General features: G+C 49.8%; 1 protein-coding gene across 6 annotated transcripts in view; it reads right to left on the bottom strand.

The window, feature by feature from the left end:
• ADAP1 (ArfGAP with dual PH domains 1) overlaps window positions 1-15,604 on the bottom strand; it is a 48,844-nt gene extending 33,240 nt beyond the window's left edge. For 2 of the 6 annotated variants that reach the window (XM_033095726.1, XM_033095729.1), the window contains exon 1: window positions 15,329-15,604. In XM_033095726.1, coding sequence (XP_032951617.1) covers window positions 15,329-15,410 — 82 coding nt within the window. In that variant the 5' untranslated portion in view covers window positions 15,411-15,604. Of the gene's footprint in view, window positions 1-14,840; window positions 14,979-15,328 lie in introns of those variants that run through there. The other 4 variants (XM_033095728.1, XM_033095724.1, XM_033095725.1 and 1 more) reach the window with 4 other exon arrangements.
• Window positions 15,605-20,100: the final 4,496 nt, after the last annotated feature.

Below are 20,100 nucleotides of genomic sequence, written 5' to 3'. Positions count from 1 at the left end.
GTGGGGGGCACTGAGCCAGGTGGAACAGGTGTATCCTCTCGGCCAAGGCCCAGCACAGGGAGGAGGGTGTGTGGTGGAACCTGTCTCTGGAGCTAGGGGTTGGCCAGCCCTGTGGCCGGGCTCCAAAGACCTTTGCCCCTCCCATGGCAAGGCCCAGCAGTGAAGAGGGCTGAAATTCCGGTGGTGAGAGCCGGTAGGTCCCAGGCTGTGCCAGAGGCAGAAGGACAGGCCCTGGTACAGCATGTCAGTGGCTCAGGTCCAGAGGCCACGCCCTCCCCACTCACAGCACCCGCCCCCCTGCGCACACGTACTCCTGTTCTCACTGTGGCTGCCTCCATGCGCTGTGCAGTTTGGTGTTTATTTCCTTATCCAGTTTCCCGCTGCAATCTAAGCTCCAGGAGGGCGGCACTCGTGAGCCCATCACCAAAGGGGTGCCCAGCACCCAGTAGGCCCCCAGTATGAGTGAGGCTGGCACCTTCTCTCTCCCCACTCACTGCCCTCTCAGCGAGGGACCCGGTCTCCCATCCCACCCATAGCACAGAACCCTGGCAGTGTCCTGCCTCTCGTCCCCTCCCGCCTGGCCCAGGGGTCACCTTCCAGCACATTCCCTGCTCTCTCTTGCACCTTCAGTTCAGTTTCTTGCTCTCCTACTCCCCTCAGCGCCCACACACGGCCAGATTCCAAAGTCCATCTGTTGACCCCACGTTCCCTTCCAGCCGCCTCCCCAGGTACCTCCACACCACCAACACTCATGGCAGACACTGGCCTCCCTCCACAATGCAAAAGCAGGCCCTTCCTGCTGGAGGTCTTCCTGTTGGAGGTCCTCCCACCCACCCCACTCTTCCAGGTTCCCGAGCCCTCTCCCTTGTATCTCATCTGTTCTCCTGGCTGTAAAAACCTGCATTTTAGGGCTACATCCACGTGGTGGTCGCACAACATCAGGAATGTTATGCCTCTTAATTGTTCATTTTTAATAGCCAATTTTATGTAACATGCATTTCACATATATTAAAAGGAAAAAAACAACCATTTATGCACATTTCATATCGTCTACTGGGTTCCCACCTCAGGCCCTCACAGGCTCTAGCTCCTACAGACACACAGCACAGCCATCCTGCCAGCAGCCACCCCTGCAAAGTGGCAGCATGTCTGCAGGTCAGGGTCGGGAGGCCAGGCGTGCGCCCAGCCGGACTCTGACTCACTACTATCCATCCTGGCCTCCACACTGTCCTTGACAGCCGGGACTGAGAGCCCATCCCAGAGAGGATTCTGGGAAGATGGCAGAGCAGGAATCACCAGGAAACTCTCCGCTACTGGACAACCTGCTCAGGCAGAATCTGCCTGACACCAGTCACCATTTGGAACTCTGCAGTCTGCTGAAGGCTCGCAGCTTCCAGGGGAAGGCTTAGGCAGTAAATTGGGGTACATTGTGGTAATTTCAGCTCTTAGCACAGGAGCAGCTCCCCACCCACCCCTGCCCCGGCAGGCAGCTGTGTACACAACGTGTGGGACCTAGGGTGGGCAAGGACCCTGTCCTCTAAATAACAGGTCTGTGCCTGATACCCGCTTGCTGCTTCTGGTCACAGAGGTGCAGAGACGGCAGCCATTGGTGTGGCACCTCCCCACATTGTCACAGCCCCGCCCCCTCCAGCTGAAGTGGCTTCCAAGGGATTTAAAGGGTTGGTTCCTTTCCCCCCATTTCATGTTTCATTTTTCCCCTTTTGGAAGCCTGATATTAAAGACCAGGACCTTCAAAAACAACCGCATATACAGGGAAAATTAGAACCTGACCATGAAAAAGGCTCCGAAAAGACCCAAGAAGTCATGACAGGTACACCTCAGGCTGATCCTCAGCACAGAACAGCCTACAACTACAGCAAAACAAACAATAACAACAAAAAAGGGGGAGGGGGAGAATCTGATTTCCAGAGTTACCACACCACCAGATTCAAATGTCCAGTGTTCAACAAAAAATCACAAGGCATGCAAAGAAACAGGAAACTATGGCCCAGTCAAAGGAAAAATAATTAACAGAACCTGTCCCTGAGAGCTAATGGCAGATATCTACACAAAGTCTTTAAAACAACTGTCTTAAAGACACTCAAAGAACCAGAGGCACATGTGGAGACAGTTAAGAAAACAATATAGGAACAAAACAGAACTATCAATAAAGAGGCAGAAAACCTAGGAAAAAAACAAACAGAAATTCTGGAGCTAAAGGTACAATAACTGAAATGGAAAACTCACTAGAGGGATTCAAAGGCAGATTTGAGCACAGAAGAAGGAATCAGTGAACTTGAAGACAGGAAAGTGGAAGTTATTGCAGCTGAGGAACAGACAGAAACAAGATTGAAGAAAAGTGAACAGAGCCTAAGGGACCCGTGGGACACCATCAAGAGGACCAACAGATGCATTGTGGGAGTCCCAGGAGAAGCGAGAGAACATTTCAAGAACTAATGGCAGAGGACTTCTCAGGTTTGATGAAAGATATGAATAAAACATCCAAGAAGCTCAATGAATTCGAGTTAAGATGAACTCAAAGGGGCCCAGGCTGAGACACATCATAACCAAACTTTCAAAAACCAATCTTGAAAACAGCGAGAGAAGTCCCTGTTCACATAGGAGGGTCCTCAAATAGCTCATAAGCAGACTTCTCATCAGTAACTTTGGAGGCCAGCAGACTAAGGCCCATATACTGAAAGTGCTCAAAGAAAAAACTGTCAACCAAGAATCTTACATCCCACAAAACTGTCCTTCAAAAGTGAGGAAGATCCTGAAACTAATATAAAAAAAATAAAATGACATATATTTTTCTATATTTAAAAAAAAAGGGAGGAAGAAATCAAGACATTCCAGATAAACAAAAGTCTGACCGCTAAATCTGCCCTTCAAGAAATGCTCAAGGGAGTCCTGTAGGTGACCTGAGAGAAGCCTGACAGTTCCTTGAAGCCATATGGAGAAGTCAAGGTCTCGGAAAGGGTAATGCATGGCCAGTTCTAAAAGTGAGTATAATTGTGATAATGGTTTGTAAAGGTACGTTTTGTTGTCGACATTATTTAAGAGACCTAATACATAAAGAAAAGAACAATTATTAATGTAAATAAAAGCTAGTGTTACTATAACTTTGATTTGTAACTATAAATCTTGTTTTCTACCGAATTTAAGAGACCAATGCATTTAAAAATTATTAACTTATGTTTGGGGAACACAAGATATAAAGATGTAATTTTCTGATATCAAAAAGGGGTGGGGACAGAGCTGTAAAGGAGCAGAGTTTTTATATGTTATTGAAGTTAAACTGCTCTGAATTCAAATTAGAGTGTTACAACTTTAGGATGTTAAATGTAATCCCCATGGTAACCACAAAGAAAATAGCTATAGAATAAACACAAAAGGAAATTAAGAACAAATTTAAACATTTTACTACAAAACCAACTAAACACAAAAGAAGACAGAAATATAGTAAATGAGACACAAAAAGGCTGCGGGGCATAAGTTGTACAACGACAGAAGGAAGTTCTTCCTTATCAGTAATTACTTTCAATGTTTATGAATTAACCTCTCCAGTCAAAAGACAGGTTGGCAGAATGGATAAAAACACATGCTCCACTGCATCCTGTCTGTAAGAGACTCAAAGTTGAGATCCAAAGACATAAATAGGATGAAAGTGAAAGGATGGAAAAGGATATTCAGGCAAAAAGTAGGCAAAAGAGAGCAGGAGTGGTTATACTAATATCAGACATAATAGGCTTTAAGTCAAAACAGATCACAAGAGAAAAACAAGGATATTATGTATTAATAAAAGCCTCAATACATCAAAAGATATAACAATTACAAACATTTACATACTTAATGACAGACCATAAAGATATGAACCAAAAACTTACATAATTAAAGGGAGAAAAAGACACTTCTACAATAACAGTTGGGGACTTCGGTAGCCCACTCACAACAATGAATAGAAGCACCAGACAGAAGATGAGTAAGGAAACAGAGGATGCGACACGATGAACCCACGCGGTCTCACACCACATCCAGCACCCTCCACACCAATAGCGGCACGTAGACCAGATGTGAGGCCACAGAGGGCGTCTCCATAGATTTAAAAAGATAGACATCATACACAGTATCTTCTATAACCACAGTGGATGAAGTCAACAGTCAATAACACAAAGGAAACTGGAAAATTCACAATTACAAAAACTTCACATACTTGGATCAAAGAAGAAACCACAAGGGAAATTTAGAAAAATAATTTAGAAATGAATGAAAACGAAAACACAGCATACCAAAATTTATGGAATGCAAAAATAGGGGGAAGTTTTATATTTAAAAAAATGCTTATATTAAAAAAAGAAAGACCTCAAATCATCAAACTAACTTACAATTTAAGGAACTAGAAAAAGAAGAACAAACTAAACCCAAAGCTAGCAAAAGGAAGGAAATAATAAAGATTAGAGTACTGATAAATGAAATAGAAAAATAGAGAAAAAGCAGTGAAATCTAAAGTTAGTTCTTTGAAAAGACCAACAAATTGACAAACTTTTAGCTAGATAGACTAAGAAATAAAAAAGAGAGAAGGCTCAAATTACTAAAATCAGAAATAAAAGTGGGGACATTACTACTAATTCCACAGAAATAAAAGAGGGTTGTAAGAGAGTATTATAGACAACTGTGTGCCAATAAATTGGATATCAGAGATTAAATGAACAAATTCCTAGAAACACAAAACCTACCAAGATTAATTCTGGAGAAATAGACAATCTGAATGGATCTATAACTAGTAAATGGATTAAATAAAAAATCTCTCAACAAAAAAAGCCCCAGGGCCTCATGGCTTCACTGGGGAATTCTACCAAACATTCAAAGAAAAACTGATACCAATCTTTCTCAACTCTTTCAAAAATTTGAAGAAGAGGGAACACTTCCTAACTCATCTATGAGGCCAGCATAACCCCAATACTAAAGCAAGACAGAGACACTACAAGAAAAGAAAACTACAGACTAATATCCCTTATAAGAATTGATGCAAAGATCCTCAATAAAATACTAGCAAACAATTCAACAGCATATTAATGGATTATACATTACGACCCAGTAAGATTTATTCCTGGAATGAAAGGACAACTCAACATGAAAATTGATCCATATAATGCACTACATTAACAGAATGAAGGGGAAACAACCCAGGATCATCTCGACTGGTAAAGGAAAAGCATTTGACAAAGTTCAACACTCTTTCATAACAACACTCAAACTAGGAATAGAAGGAAACTACCTCATAAGTCAAATATGAAAAACCACGGCCAACATCACCCTCAATGGTGAAGGACTGAAAGCTTGTCCTCTAAGAGCAGGGACAAGACAAGGACATTCACTTTTGCCGCTTTAATTCAATACAGTCCTGGAAGTCTCAGCATTTAGGGGAAAAGCAAAGAGAAGAGAGGGAGAGGGAGAGGGAGAAGGAGATGGGGAGAAGAAATAAAAGACATCCAAATTGGAAAGGAAGAAGTAAAAATTATATCTGTTTCCAGATCCCATGATCTTGGTATGTAGAAAATCCTGAAGACTACATACACACACACACTCACACACACACACACTCACACACACACACACAAGTTATAACTAATAAATAAATTCGCAAAGTAGCAGGATACAAAGACAACATGTAAAATTCAATTGCATTTCTATACACTAACAATGAATAATCTGAAAAAGAATGCCTCCCCCAAATTAGGTTTACAATAGCATCAAAAACAATACAAAACCTAGGAATTAACTTAACCGAGGAGATTAAAGACTTGTACAATGAAAACTATAAAACATCACTGAAAGAATTTAAAGACTATATAAATAAATGGAAACACATCCTACGTTTCTGGATTAGTAGACCTGATATTGCTGAAATGTCAGTATTACCCAAAGCGACCTACAGATTCAATGGAATCCCTATCAATCAAAATCCCAATAGCATTTTCTGCAGAAATAGGAAAACCTATTTTAAAATTCATATAGAATCTCAAGGGAACCTGACTAGCCAAAACAATCTTGAAAAATAGGAACAAAACTGGAGGATTCACACTTCTTGATTGCAAAACCTATTACAAAGGTGTAGTAATTAAAACAGTGTAATACAGGCATAAAAACAAACATACAGAACAATGGAATAGAATAGAGCCCCGACCAGAAATAAACGCTCATAATCAAGTGCTTTTCTACAAGGGAGCCAAGACCACTCACTGGAGAAAGAACAATCTTTTCAACAAATATTGCTGGGACAACTGGATATGCACAGGCAGAGAAGGAAACTGAACCTTTACATAACAGCACATACAAAATTAACTCAAAACTAAAGACCTAAAAAAATAAAACTCCTAGAAGAAAACGTGGGACAAAAGCGTCACAACACTGGATTTGTCAATAATTTCTTCAACGTGACACCAAAGGCACAGGCAATAGAGAAAAAATACACAGATTAGACTTCATGAAAAAACTTTAAATTTTGTGCAAAAGACACTGTCCACAGAGTAAAAAAGACAACCCACAAAATGGAAGAAAATATTTTCAAGTCATACATCTGATAACAAATTAATATCTAGAATACATAGAGAACTCCTAAAACTCAATCACAATAAAACAAACATGATTGAAAAAAGAACAAAGGACCTGAATAGACATTTTCCTAAAGAAATACAAACAGACAATAAACACATGAAAAGACACTCAACATCATTAATCATTTGGGAAATGTAAATCAAAACTACCATGAGATGCCATCTCACACCCATTAGGATGGCTACTAGAAAAGAAAAAGTGTTGGCAGGATATACAGAAACTGGAACCCTATGCACTGTTGATGGAAATGTAAAATGGTGCAGCTGCTGTGAAAAACAGTATGGGGGGTCTTCAAAGAATTAAAAATTGAATAACCATATGACCCAAAAATTGCACATCTGGCCAAATACTCAAAAGAATTGAAAGTAGGGCTGTGAAAAGATATTTGCACATAGCAGCCTTATTCACAAGAGCTAAACCATGGAAGCTACTCAAGTGTCCATCAATTGATGAGTGGATAAGTAAAATGTGATCCTCCCATACAGTGGAATATTATTATTCAGACTTAAAAAGGAAAGTAATGGAAACCAAAAGAAAACTGGGGTAGTTATATGTATATCAGACAAAACAGACTTTAAGACAAAGACTGTGGTAAGAGACAAGAAGGTCATTACATAATGATGAAGAAGTCAATCAAACAAGAGGATATAACATTTGTAAATATTTATGCACTCAATAGGAGCACGTAAATACACAATTCAAATATTAACATACGTAAAGAGAGAAATAGACAGCAACACAATAACAGTAAGGGACTTTAATACCTCACTACATCAATAGGTACATCATCCAGACAGAAAATTAATAAGAAAACATTGTCCTTAAAGGGTATGTGAGACTGGATGAGATTAACAGACATACACAGAACATTCCATCGAAAAGCAACAAAATACACATTTTTCTCTAGTGCACATAGAACATTCTCCAGGATAGACCATATGTTAGGCCACAAAGCAATTCTTAATTTAAGAAAACTGAAACCATATCAAGCATCACTTCTGACCACAATGGTATGAAACTAGAAATCAATGATAAGATTAAATATGTGGAAATTTCACACATATTTGTATATTAAACCACATGCTACTGAACCATCAATGGGTCAGAGGAAAAAAATTTTTTAAATACCTTGAGACAAATGAAAATAGAAGTACAATATACCAAAGCTTAAGGAATGCAGCAAAGCCATTCTAAGAGAGAAGTTCATGATGATAAATGCCCTTGTGAAGAAACAAGACATCAAATAAACCACCTGACTCTGCACCTCAAGGAACTAGAAACGAACAAATAAAGCCCTAAGTCAGTAAACGGAAGGAAACAGCAAAGATCTGAGCGAAATAAATGAAATAGAGACTAGCAATAGAAAAAATCAATGAAACTAAGAGCTGGCTTTATTAAAAAGATAAACAAAATTGATAAACCTTTAACTAGACTCACCAAGAAAAAAAGAGAGAAGACTCAAATAAAATCAGAAATGAAAGCAATGTTACAACTGAGACCACAGAAATACAAAGAATCAGAAGAGGCCACTATGAGCAGTCATAGCCAAATCATAGGCCAAATCGTGCAACCGAAAAGAAGTGGATACGTTCCTAGAAACATACAACCTATTAAGGCAGAATCATGAAGAAACAGAAAACCTGAACAGCCTGATTGCTAGTAAGGAGATTGAATCAGTAATCAAAACCTCCCAACACAAAAAAGTCCAGGACCAGATGTCTTCACTGGTGAATTCTACCATTTAAAGAATTAATACCAATCCTTCTCAAACTTCCAAAAAGCAGAAGAGGAGTGAACACTTCTAAATTCAAGTTATGAGGACAGCATAACCCTGACACTAAACCCAAGCAAAGACAACACACACACACCAAATTTCAGGCCTAGATCTCTAATGAACATAACACTGATGCAAAAATCCTCTACCTAATACTAACAAATCGAATATAACATTAAAAGGATCAGACAACACAGTCAAGTGGGACTTATCCCAGGGATGCAAAGATGGTTCACCACATGCAAATCAATCAATGTGATTCACCACATTAACGTACGAAGGATGAAAATCATATGATCATCTCAATGGATAGAGAAAAAGCATTTCACAAAATCCAATATCCATTTATGATAAAAACTCTCAAGCAAGTGGGTTTGGGGAAACGTACCTCAGCATAGCAAAGGCTGTATGTATATGACACACCCTCAGCTAACATCATGCTCAATGGTGGAAAGCCAAAAGCCTTTCCTCTAAGATCAGGAACAAGACAGGTATGCCCCCATCACCTCTGTTATTCAACACTGTACTGAAGTCCTAGCCAGAGCAGTCAGGCAAGAAAAGGAAATAAAAGGCATCCAAATCATAAGAAGTTAAAAGTTTCACTATTTGCAGATGAGGTAGTACTGTATATAGAAAACCCTAAAGACGCCACCAAAAAACTGTTAGAACTAATAAATAAATACAGTACATTTGCAGGATGCAAAAATCAATATACAAAAATCAGTTGTGTTTTTATACACTAATAACAAACAGAGCAATTAAGAAAACAACCCGATTTATAACTGCAACAAAAATAATAAAATATCTAGGAATAAACTTAACCTAAGAAGTGAAAGACCTGTACTCAGAAAAGTGTAAGACACTGAAGAAAGAAATCAAAGATACAAACAAATGGAAACATATACTGTGCTCATAGATAGGAAACATTAAAATTGTTAAAATGTCCTTACTCCCAAAGCAATCTATACATTCAATACAATCCCTGTTAAAATACCAATGGCATTTTTCACAGAACTAGAACAAATAATTCTAAAATTTATATGGAACCACAAAAGACCTTGAATTGCCACAGTAATCTTCAGAAAGAAGAACAAAGCTGGAGACATCACACTCCCTGATTTCAAATTGTATTACAAATCTGCAGTAGCCAAAACAGCATGGTAGTGGCATAAAAACAGGCACATGTATCAATGGAACAGAAAAAACAGCCCAGAAATAAATCCACCCAAATCTGGTCAATTAATTTATGACAAAGGAGCCAAGAACATACAATGGGGAAAGGATGGTATCATCAGTAAACGGTGTTAGGAAAACTGGACAGACACATGCAAAAGAATAAAACTGAACCCGTCTTACACGACACACAAAAGCAAACTCAAAATGGGTTCAAGACTTGAATGTAAGGCCTGGAATCATAAAACTCCTAGAAGAAAACATAGTGGTAGCTCCTTGACATTGGTCTTGACAATGATCTTTTGGATTTGACACCAAAAGTAAAGGCGACAAAAGCAGAAATAAACAAGTGGAATGACATCAAAAAGCACCTGCACAGCAAAGGAACCCGTCAACAAAATGAAAAGGCAACCAACCAAATGGGAGAAAACATTTACAAATCATTTATCTGGTAAGGGGTTAATATCCAAAATATATAAAAACTCATACAACTCAACAACAAAACAAAAAACAATCATTAAAAAAATGGGCATAAGTTCTGAATAGACATTTTCCAAAACACATCCAAATGGCCAACAGGTACATAGAAAGATGCCCACCATCACTAAGCATCAGGGAAATGCAAATCAAAACCACAGTGAGATATCACCTCACAGCTGTCAGAATGGCATCATCAAAAAGACAAGAAATAACACGTGTTGGCGAGAAGAGAAAAGACGTGGGGAAAAGAGAGCCCTCGTGCACAGTCGGTGGGATTGCAAATTGGTGCAGCCACTATGGAAATCAGTAGAAAACTAGAACTGCCTTATGACCCATCAAGTCCACTCCTAGATATTTATCCGGAGAAAATGAGAACACTAACGAAAAGATACCTGCAGCCCGTGTTCACTGCTGCATTCTTCACAGCAGCCAAGACATGGAAGCCTGAGTGTCCATGGAGGAATAAGAGGATAAGGAAAATGTGGTATACACCTACGCATTGGAATATTATTCATCCATAAAAAGAAGGAAATCTGCCATTTACAACAACATGGGTGAACCTTGAGGACATTACGCTCAGCAGGTCAGAGAAAGACAAATACCACACATGGAATCTAAGAAAAACAAACAAAAACCTCGAACTCATAGATACAGAGAACAGATGGGTGGTTGCCAGAGGGGGGTGGGCAAACGGGTGAAGGGGTCAAAAGGTACGAATTCCAGCAATAAGATGAATGAGTCCTGGGGATGCGATGTCCCCCGTGGTGACCGTGGTAACAATGCCGTATCAAACATTTGGAAGTTGCTAAGAGAGTAGATATTAGAAGTTCCCATCACAAGAAGAAACTTTGTAACCGTGAGGTTAGGATGTTCACTAGGCTTGTTGTGGTGACCATTTCACAGTCTACACAAGTATTGAACCACTGCGCTGCCCACCTCGGACGAACACAATGTTATATGTCAATTATAGCTCTTTTAAAAAAAAAAAAAAAGGAAGGAAACTCTGACACCTGCTCCGACATGCATGGACCCTGAGGACACTGCTGAGTGAATGGGCCGGGCACTGAAGGACACACTGTGTGGCTGCTGGCATATGCGGTCCCTGGAGGAGAGTCATAGACAGAGAGAGGGGTGGGGGAGGGGCTGGCAGGGGGGAGCTGATTAACAGGTGTGCCCTTCCAGGTTTACAGGACCAGGAGGCCTGGAGATGGCGGTGGTGAGGGCTGCACAGCAGTGTGGACACACGAGTGCCCTGGCCTGCACACATACAATGGTTAAAAAGGGACTGTTCACGCTGTACAGTGAGTCCTTATTTAGCATCGAGAGGTTCCTGGAAACTGACTTGAAGTGAAGCGACGTATAAGGAAAACCAACTGTACCTGCGGCTCAGGGACATGAACCGAGTTGGGTTTCCTACGGCACACTTCTGATCACAAAACATCACCAAGCTTCTAAATAAAGAACCCAAACACTTCTAATATTAAACGTTGAAATAAATGTGAGCTCTACATACATTTAAGAAAGATGAATAGAAATAAGTAAGGTCATTATTTTCCAACCCACTTATTCAAGTTCAGGGTCAGGGCAGCCGGAGCCTCTCCCGGCAGCTGAGGGCGCAGGCCGGTCCCACCCTGTATAGGACGCCCTTCCACCGCAGGGTCACACACACACACACACACACACACTCATGCACTCTGACGGGCAGTCTGACACGCCCCTCACACGCTCATCTCTGGGGTGGGGGGGAACCTGAGTCCCCACAAGGACCCCACAGATGTGGGGAGAACGTGCCAACTCCACACAGATGGACCTGCCGTGGATCAATTTTTTTCTTCAGCAACGTGATAACGAAATGACATTATTCAAGGATGTACTGTATGTTTTACCACTATGGGAAAACATTTTAAACCCCAAAATGAGGTGGGCTGCTGCCCAGGCGGGGGACTTGGGAGAGTACTGTCCATCCAGCCCAGTTCTCAGCAGCCCCTGCCTGCCACCCTCTCAGCAGACCCTCTCCCACACTCAGCCAAATGGCTGAAATTCCTCCCCTGCCCTGGTTTATAGCAACATCTGAAGTCACCTCTGCCTTGAAGCCTTCTGGGTTGAATGTGGCGCTCCTGCTCTGAGTGCAGACCCTCCGGGCCTGGTAGGCACAGACTCCAGCCTCAGCCCTGCAAGGACAGGCACCCAGGGCCAGTCACGCCCAGACATCCCCGGGTTCCGGCTCCTGCAGCAGCAAGGTCTCCACACAGCGCCCCAAACCATCCATCTCACCGGAAATGAAGCTCTCCTTACCGAGCCAGGGCTCTCAAATAGGAAGGCCCAGGTACGCCAGGCCATTCAGAAGCCCAGGTAAAGTGCATCCAAGTACCACAAAACTACCATCCACAGCCCAATCCGATTAAAGACCTGAGGCCCCCATGTCCTTCTGGGTCATTGGAACTGAGGCTGAAGGCGAGGGTCCGTCCCTCACCCCCCGAGTAGGCGACTCGGAGCAACTGTACAAAGGTGCTGCCTCCTCCCTCCTCTCCCTGCCCCCCCACCCCCGGCCTGTAATGAGAAACGAGGCTGAGCCAGGGCCGTGCTTACAGGCACGGATGAGCCTACTGTCGGGGCAGATAGTGGGGAGGGCCTGGGGGCCGGTGCTGGGCGGCTGCAGGGACCCCCAGACTGCCTCCCTCCCAGCAGCCCTCGCAGGCCAGCTGGCCAGGACTACTCAAGTATGCTCCCAAACACCCCAGGCCTAGTGGACAGGGGCGGCCAGACCTGCCCTGTGTCCGCTGTCCAGATCCAACGCTGTGGGACCCTCACCCTAGTGATGCCCTGCTCCTGGCTGGGCTGTGTGATGGGATTCTGACAACAGCGTCACACACCGTCCCGCCTCGTGCCCCCTCAGTGGGGTCCCTGGTTGTCCATCTGGGCACAGCAGGTACAGGAGGCCCCAGCGGCACCCTGTAGCATCACCAAACAAGGACAGACCAGCAGGGCTCAGCAGAGAAGCACAGACCATGTGTGGGGACAGAGTCCCAGAGAGCAGTTTCCAGGCTCTTGGCCTCACTGGGAAAGGTGCTGGCTCAGGTAGTAGATGGCCGTCAGCTGTAACCGGTTAGCCACTGGCCACTAATATAACTGCCGTGGCTGAACTAGCAAGCACGGATTGCAGTTAGCAAGAGGTTGGTTGGTTGGCAGGCAGAGAAGTAGACGGCAGATTGCGGATCGTGTGGCTCCTACTTCCTATGTCTCACCCGGCCGCCAGCAACACTGGGGTGCAGGAAGACCCCTTGTAGGGGTACTGGCGGATGTTTGCTCCCTGTGTCTCCAACCCAGCCGCCAGCGAGAACATACTGGTATGACTCCCCTGTCTATGGCTCCATGGTGTTCCTTTTTGGCCTCACCATGTCCTGCGTTCTGGTGCGGGGAGCGTTCTCGTGGGTCCTGCATGACACCGTGGGCAGGCATTCTATGGGGCCTAGAGCTAGGCTGGGCAGAGTCCTCCGACAGGACACCCCTGGAGCAGGGGAGAGGCCATGAGGGGCCTAGCAGAGTGGGCAGGGGGCTGCAGCCGGGCATCAGGGGCCCTGGTCTGCTCAGTTCTCGAGGCCTCAGTTTCCCCAGCTGTAAAATGGGGGCGACTACCCACACCTTGCCTGTTCCACAGGCTGCCTGCCAGATGGGACAAGATGCGGGTGACATGGACCAACTCTGAAAACCAGAGGCTTGGCCCCAGTGCCAGGGAGAGCTGGGCTTGTGAGAGCCTGCTGCTGACCACAGCCCCTAGGCGAGTGGGTGGGCTGGGCACGGCACCTGCAGGACCCACCACGCTGAGGAAGAACCCTCCCTCCTGCCAGGCTGGGGGTGCCAGAGGTAGCTGGTGGGAGGCTCTAGGTCCAAAGAAGGCACTTCTGGACAGTGTGGCCAGGAAGGACAGGGACAGGGCCAGCCCTCCCTCCTTCCCTACCCCCCTCCTCAGGCCAAGCCTGAGAGAGGAACGTGCTGTCTGCCCTTTCTTCCCGATCTCTCCCTGGCATGGCCCGCTTTCCCGAACAAGTAGAAATACAGGTGGGGGAGAGGGCGGTGAGGTGAGTCTGGGGTGAGCCGGCTCCGCTGGCAGGAGCAGTGCCCGGTGTCAGTGGAGGCCAGGCAAAGGCACCTCAGCCCACACGCTTCTAGAAAAGCCTGCGGGACACTGCAGCTCATCAGAGGATTCCCAGCACCTGCGGCTGTCAGAGACCCCTCCCAGACCAGTGGGTGGCCCACAAGGGAAAGCTGGGGTCTGGACCCTGTTTGGGGAACGTCCAGGGGCTGCCAGGCATCTGGGACAAATGCAGCATCTTCCCACCTTCCCTCTCTGGGGACCTCAGCCACTCCACGCGTGTGTTAGGTTTGTTCTCAGGGGTTCAGGCTAGGAGGCCCCAGTGGAGTGTCCAGTGTCCTCCTTGGGGACAGCCCGAGTGGGCCCCCTGACAGTGGGGACATGAACAGGTGAGCCCCTAGAGGCTGTGAGGATCAGCCAGGGGCTGCGGCCCAGAAGCAGATCCTGTGGGTCTCTGTTCCTGCCAATCGCAGGAAAGTAGCTGGGGAAGGGAGTGGAAGCTCCCAGGACCCTGGCACCTTGGAAATCACCCAGAACCGGCACCACCCAGGGGCAAAGTCCAGGCGACACCTGCTGGGAAGATGGGGTGCAGGTGGGCCACGTGCGTGTTCCCAGCCGCAGCTGCCCCTGCCCGGCCTGAACTGGCCACCTGCCCCAGAGTAGCAAGGCACCCCGCTAAGAGGAGGGGCGCCCTTTACCCACCCGGTCCACGTGGAGGCAGCCGGGGCTTCCTCCTGCTCTGGCGCGGTGCAAGAGGGTGGCTCTAGAAGGGAGTCCATGACATCACCTCCAGGTGGCGAGGAGCCAGGTGGACCCCCACAACCACTCACAGAAGCCCGCGGGCGAGCTCGCCCAATGTCTCCCTGCAGCCGGTCACCGGCCCCGATTTCCTCTTTCTTTAGGAAGCCGGAGGTCTCTCAAGGCGGCCGCGGTCCGCGGGGTGACAGCGAGACACGCAGCCCGGAGGGATGGGGGGAGGGGAAGAGGGGACACAGCCATTGTCCGGGGGGCCGCGGGCTGGCGACGCCCGGGTCCCCGCAGGTGCACTCCGGGGCCCGCGCCCCACCCGAGCGGGACCAAGCCACGCAGGCGCCGCAGCACTCCTCCCTGTCCCCGGGGCTGGCATCCAGGCCGGCACCCACCCTGGGCGGACTCCCCGGGGCCCGCACCCCCCGCAGCCCCGCACTCACCGGGGGCGCCGCAGTCGGCGCACTGCGCGTTTCCCGGCCGCTGCAGCAGCTCCAGGAGGGCCCTCCGCTGCTCCCTGGCCATGGCTCGCGATGCCCGGGCCGGGGCCGGGCGGGGGCTGGGAGCGTCCACCCCGCCGCGCTAGGGCCCCACGCAGGCCGCCCGCCGCCGCCCCTGCGCCATCCTGGGCCGCCTCAGCCCGCGCGCCGGTTCCGCATTCCTGCCGCCCGGCCCGGAGCTGCCGCCGCTCGTGTCGCCGCCGCGGCTGCCGAGCGTGTGCCGGCGCAGGGCCCCGGGCGCAGCGCGCGCTTTGGCCGGAACGGCCCGCGGGCGGCCCCCAGCGGCGCGGGCGCTAGGCCTCCTGGGGCGCCCACTCGCCGCCCCTAGCCCGAGCGCCCCAGGGACCCGTCCGGGGAGGTCGTCCCGCTGCCCATCCCCAGCGAGCCCAACATGCACTTGCGCAGCACAATGCCACGAGCCACACGGGCGGGAGCGGGCGAGCCAAAGAACTGCCGGCCTGGGTGTGATCGCCCTGCCGTCCTTCGGGCAGGGGACCGCACCGGTGCGCCTTCCAGGCAGCGGGCAGCACGGCTGCCAAGCCCGGAGGGCACACCGCTGATGCTGAAGGAAGGGCTGAGCACCCAGTGCTGGGGACCCGTGCTCACACCATCCCTGCCCTGCGAGGACATGGCCAGCGGGTGACAAGGGCCCCCCCCATTCCATGCTCCCATGCTCAGCAGGGACAGGGCCGGCCTGGGCCACAGTGCCCTGGAGAAAGCTTCCTGTGTAAGGGGCCAGGGACCCACGCAGAAGGGTGACATGGAGAGAGATGCAGGTGACAGGAAACAAAAAGGGTGTTCCCTGGGCGGTGGAAGACTCAGTGGTCAGAGCCGGAGCTCTGAACAACAGGGTTGCTGGTTCAATTCCCACATAGGCCAGGGAGCCACGCCCTCCACAACTAGGTTGAAGACAACTTGGAGCTGATGGGCCCTGGAAAAACACTGTCCCCCAATATTCCCCAATAAAAAATTTAAAAAACAAAACAAAAAGGATGTTCCCTTTCCTTCATGCCCCTACAGTTCTTCAAATTATTTCCATTTTCTTCTTAAATTACTAATGCAATGATGCATCGTGTTAAGAACAAACTGAGACAGTACTAGACTGAAAAATCAGTCTCACCCCCCCCCCCCTGTAGACCATTGTGAACCACCCACTGGTAATAAGCCCTCAGCTCCCTTCCGGAACGGTCCCTGGCCTGTCACAACACGAGGCAGCTCTTGTTCCTTCTGGTCTTACCTCCTGGACTGCCCAGGCAGAATCCCCCAAATGAGGAAAAAGCTGCACAAGGAGCCCAGAGCTCCCACCCCAGCCCGGGACCCCAGCTGATCAGGCCCAGAGCCGCCGCAGTCCCAGCACCCCCTTGAGGAGAACACAGAAGAAACCAACTCTCAACAGTTTCCGTATCCCGACAAGCGGACATTCTACTACCCGGATCTCTAAGATCACCAAAGCAAGAACTGGTGTGACCACCAAGAACCCTTTCTGGTCCGTGCAGCCCCTCCACCACGTCCTCTGCCCCATGACAATGACCTTCACTTCTCTTCAGAGACACCAGGGTTAGGGGGCCATGGCTGGGGAGATGGCAGGACGCTCCGGGCCTGAATTCAGGCCTCATCATCAAGTCCCTGGATGGAGAGCAGGCTCTGGGGATGTGGGGGTCACAGGACACAAATGCTGGCGAGCGCTGGACAGGGTCCCTCTGGCCCAGCCAGGGAGAGTGGACTACACTCTAAAGCTAAAGGCAGGCTTGGCTGCAGCCTCGGCTCTGGGCAGGGAGGAGAAACAGGCTGACGGAGGAGGAATTGGGTTGGGGCTGGGAGGGGGGCAGAGATGCCCTGAGAGCAGAGGTCTGGCCCTGGGCACTGGCCGGCAGAAAGTGAGGTTTGCTCCAGGGCAGAGGACCCACACCGGGGGCCTGGCAGCGGTGCCTGGAAGAGGCGACCTCAGAATGGACGGGCCTGGACGCCGTGTCCCCCCACCCCCAGTGCTGCTGGGGTGTTTCCACAGTGTGCTTTTCTGTTTGCTGGCTTGTGACACGGGTTGAACTGCCTCCGCCAAAAAGACATGCTGGAGTCCTACCCACATGTGTGAACGTGGCCTGATCAGAGACAGGGTCTTTGCCGATGAGCAAGAGACAGTGAGGTCACTGGGGTGGGCCTCCCTGGACACTGACACACAGGGAGGAGGCCGCCTCACCTACATGCCCAGGAAGGCCCAGGATTGCCAGCCACCTCCAAAGTGAGAGGAGGGGCCAGCAGCAGACCCTCCCCCACGGCCTCGGAGGAACCAGCTCCCGCCACCGTGCTCTCCCCGGTCCTGGCCCAGTCCTGGGAGGGTGGCCCCTGTCCTGAGGGGCTTGGGGAGTAAGGAGAATGATGAGTCAGGTCTGCACTTGCCTGGGGAGTGGTGGGGGGTGGACTGGGAAGGGTGGGCCTGAGGGCGGGGTCCTGGAGGAGTGGGCATGGAGGAGAGACACACGCTGGGGAGGAGAAACACCCAGGACCAGGGCTTCGTGGCCCATGGGAGGCCCTGGGGATGGTGGTCTCCAAAGCCCACAGAAGGTCCAGGGAGGGGTCCACTGGGAGCCCGTGAGCACAGACACAGAGGGCTGGAGACAGAGCCCAGGTCAGTCGGACAATCAGGGGGCTGCACAAGGCAGGGGAGAGGGGTCGACGTGACCTGGGCGCCAACGGCGGGCACAGAGGGTCCACAGGACGGCTGAGAGGCTGTCACAAGCCAGGAAGGGAAGGGGTGAGTGAGGGCCGGAAGGAGGACTGGAGGAAGGAGAGGGGAAGCTGCAGGGAGGATGTGGGGTGCCTGGGGGAGGGCGTGAAGGGGACAAGCTCTGACAGAAGGAAGTGGCGTAAGGGCTTGGGTGCCCCCATCCCTGCAGAGGTGGCCCCTGGAGCCTGGTGGGGCACCGGCCATCGACCACTTGCCACTGTCAGCTCTTCTTCCCCAGGACCTACTGTCTCCAGGTTCCTAAGGAAAGCCTGTGAAGCAGGTGGGGAGGCACTCCTGTCTGGGGTGGGTGGGGGATGCACTGAGCCCAGAGGGGTGGCCAGCAGGCCAGTCCCTCCCAGCCAGGCCCCACACAGCTGGGCACACGCCAGTGCTCATGAACTCACAGCTTCATGGTTGACTCGGCTCCAGCGGCCGAGAGAGGGGGGGGGACAGAGCAGTGCCTTCCTCCCTAGGGCCCTTCACCTGACAGCATTCATTGAGCAGCTTAGGAGGGAGGAGACAGGGATCCTAGGGGCGCCCAGCAGAGAGCACCCACAGGTAGAGGCTGAATTAGGCCCCACCCAGCCCGGCATCGGTGGGAGGAAGAGCGTGGGCTGCCTTCCAGAACCAGACCCCACCCTGAGCCCTTCCCAGATGCATCGCAGCTCTTGGGCAATCCCCAAGGACCCGGCGGCCTTGGGCAAGATGGGAGCAGAGCGGAAGCAGGGCCAGCGGCCCGCAGGCACCCTCCAGGCCTCTCCCTCCTCCAGCCCGGGCCAGGCCAGGGGTGGGGGCTGTGGCCACATCCTCTCCCTCTGCCCTCCCGCCTCCCTGGGCCTGCTCCATGCCAGACCTGGGACAGACCCCGGGGGGGTCTCCCCAGGAGTGGGGAGCTGGGGATTTGGTGGGTGTCAGCACCCTGGAGGCAGCCCTCCACGGGGCACCCGAGTGTCAGCTACAACAGAGTGGGAGGCTGAGGGAACGAGCCAGCCGCCCAGAAGGGTGAAGACAGTAGCAAGCCAGGGCTGAAGTGAGCGGCCCTGAGGACAGCTTCCTGGATGGGCTGGGATGGTTCCTGTTTCCCAGCCAGCCCTCACCCCACACCATCCAGCAGCCACTGCTGTCAGCCCCAGCCCCACCCCAACAAGGAGGATTATCTTGGTTTTCAGCAAGAGAAACAGAAAAAGCACAAGGAAAGACGACCCATGGCACAGCTGCGTCACTTAGGAGCTTTGCACATGAGGCAGATGGGGCCACAGGGAGCCACTCCTCCCTGGACCCAAAGCAGAGGCATCAGTGACTCGCAGCCCCCAAGACAGACCGAGGAGCGGAAGGATCACTGGGACCAGAGAGGGCTGCACCCCTTCGTCTGGGAGTGGCGCTAGCCCCAGACACCCCCTCATAAGGTGCGGGTCTCCAGGATGTCCCCAAAGATGACACTGGGATGGGGTTGGGCCTCTCCACGGGGGCAGGGGTGCTAAGGTTTGTTTAGTAGGTTTGGGGACATTTCAAGATATTTTTTGCTTGGTTTTCCAAAGAGAAATGGTGTGTGGACCAGGGAGGAGAGTAGGTGTGGAAGGCCGTGCAGGACCCCAGGGCCATGTGCTCCGGCTCGAGCTGCATCCAGGTCCCCGGGGATGGAAGGGCAGGCGGCTGGCTCAGCGCCTGGGCAGGGCAGGTACCCCAGGCAGCCACCCTCCTGGGGGCAGGGTGGGGACCAGGGGGGAACAGTTGTGCAGACTCCATCTTCAGAAGGTCCGATACATGGTTTGGGGAGAAGGACGAGGCCCGAGCTAGGATGCTGGGGATTGCTCTCTTTCCCTGGCCATGCCCCCTTTCAGCAGCGACCACGGAGCTGTGGGTTTTAAGTTCACAGACAAATTGGTGCAACTCAAAAAAAAAATTCACTTATAAAGGACTCTTACAAATCAATAATAAAAGGTCAGGTGACCCAGTTAAACAATGGGGAAGGTATCCTAATGACAAATGG

Source organism: Rhinolophus ferrumequinum, chromosome 24, assembly GCF_004115265.2.
Source record: "Rhinolophus ferrumequinum isolate MPI-CBG mRhiFer1 chromosome 24, mRhiFer1_v1.p, whole genome shotgun sequence".
Taxonomy (NCBI): domain Eukaryota; kingdom Metazoa; phylum Chordata; class Mammalia; order Chiroptera; family Rhinolophidae; genus Rhinolophus; species Rhinolophus ferrumequinum.
The sequence above is the reverse complement of the archived record's forward strand: the minus strand, read 5'-3'. Positions and strand labels throughout refer to the sequence as shown.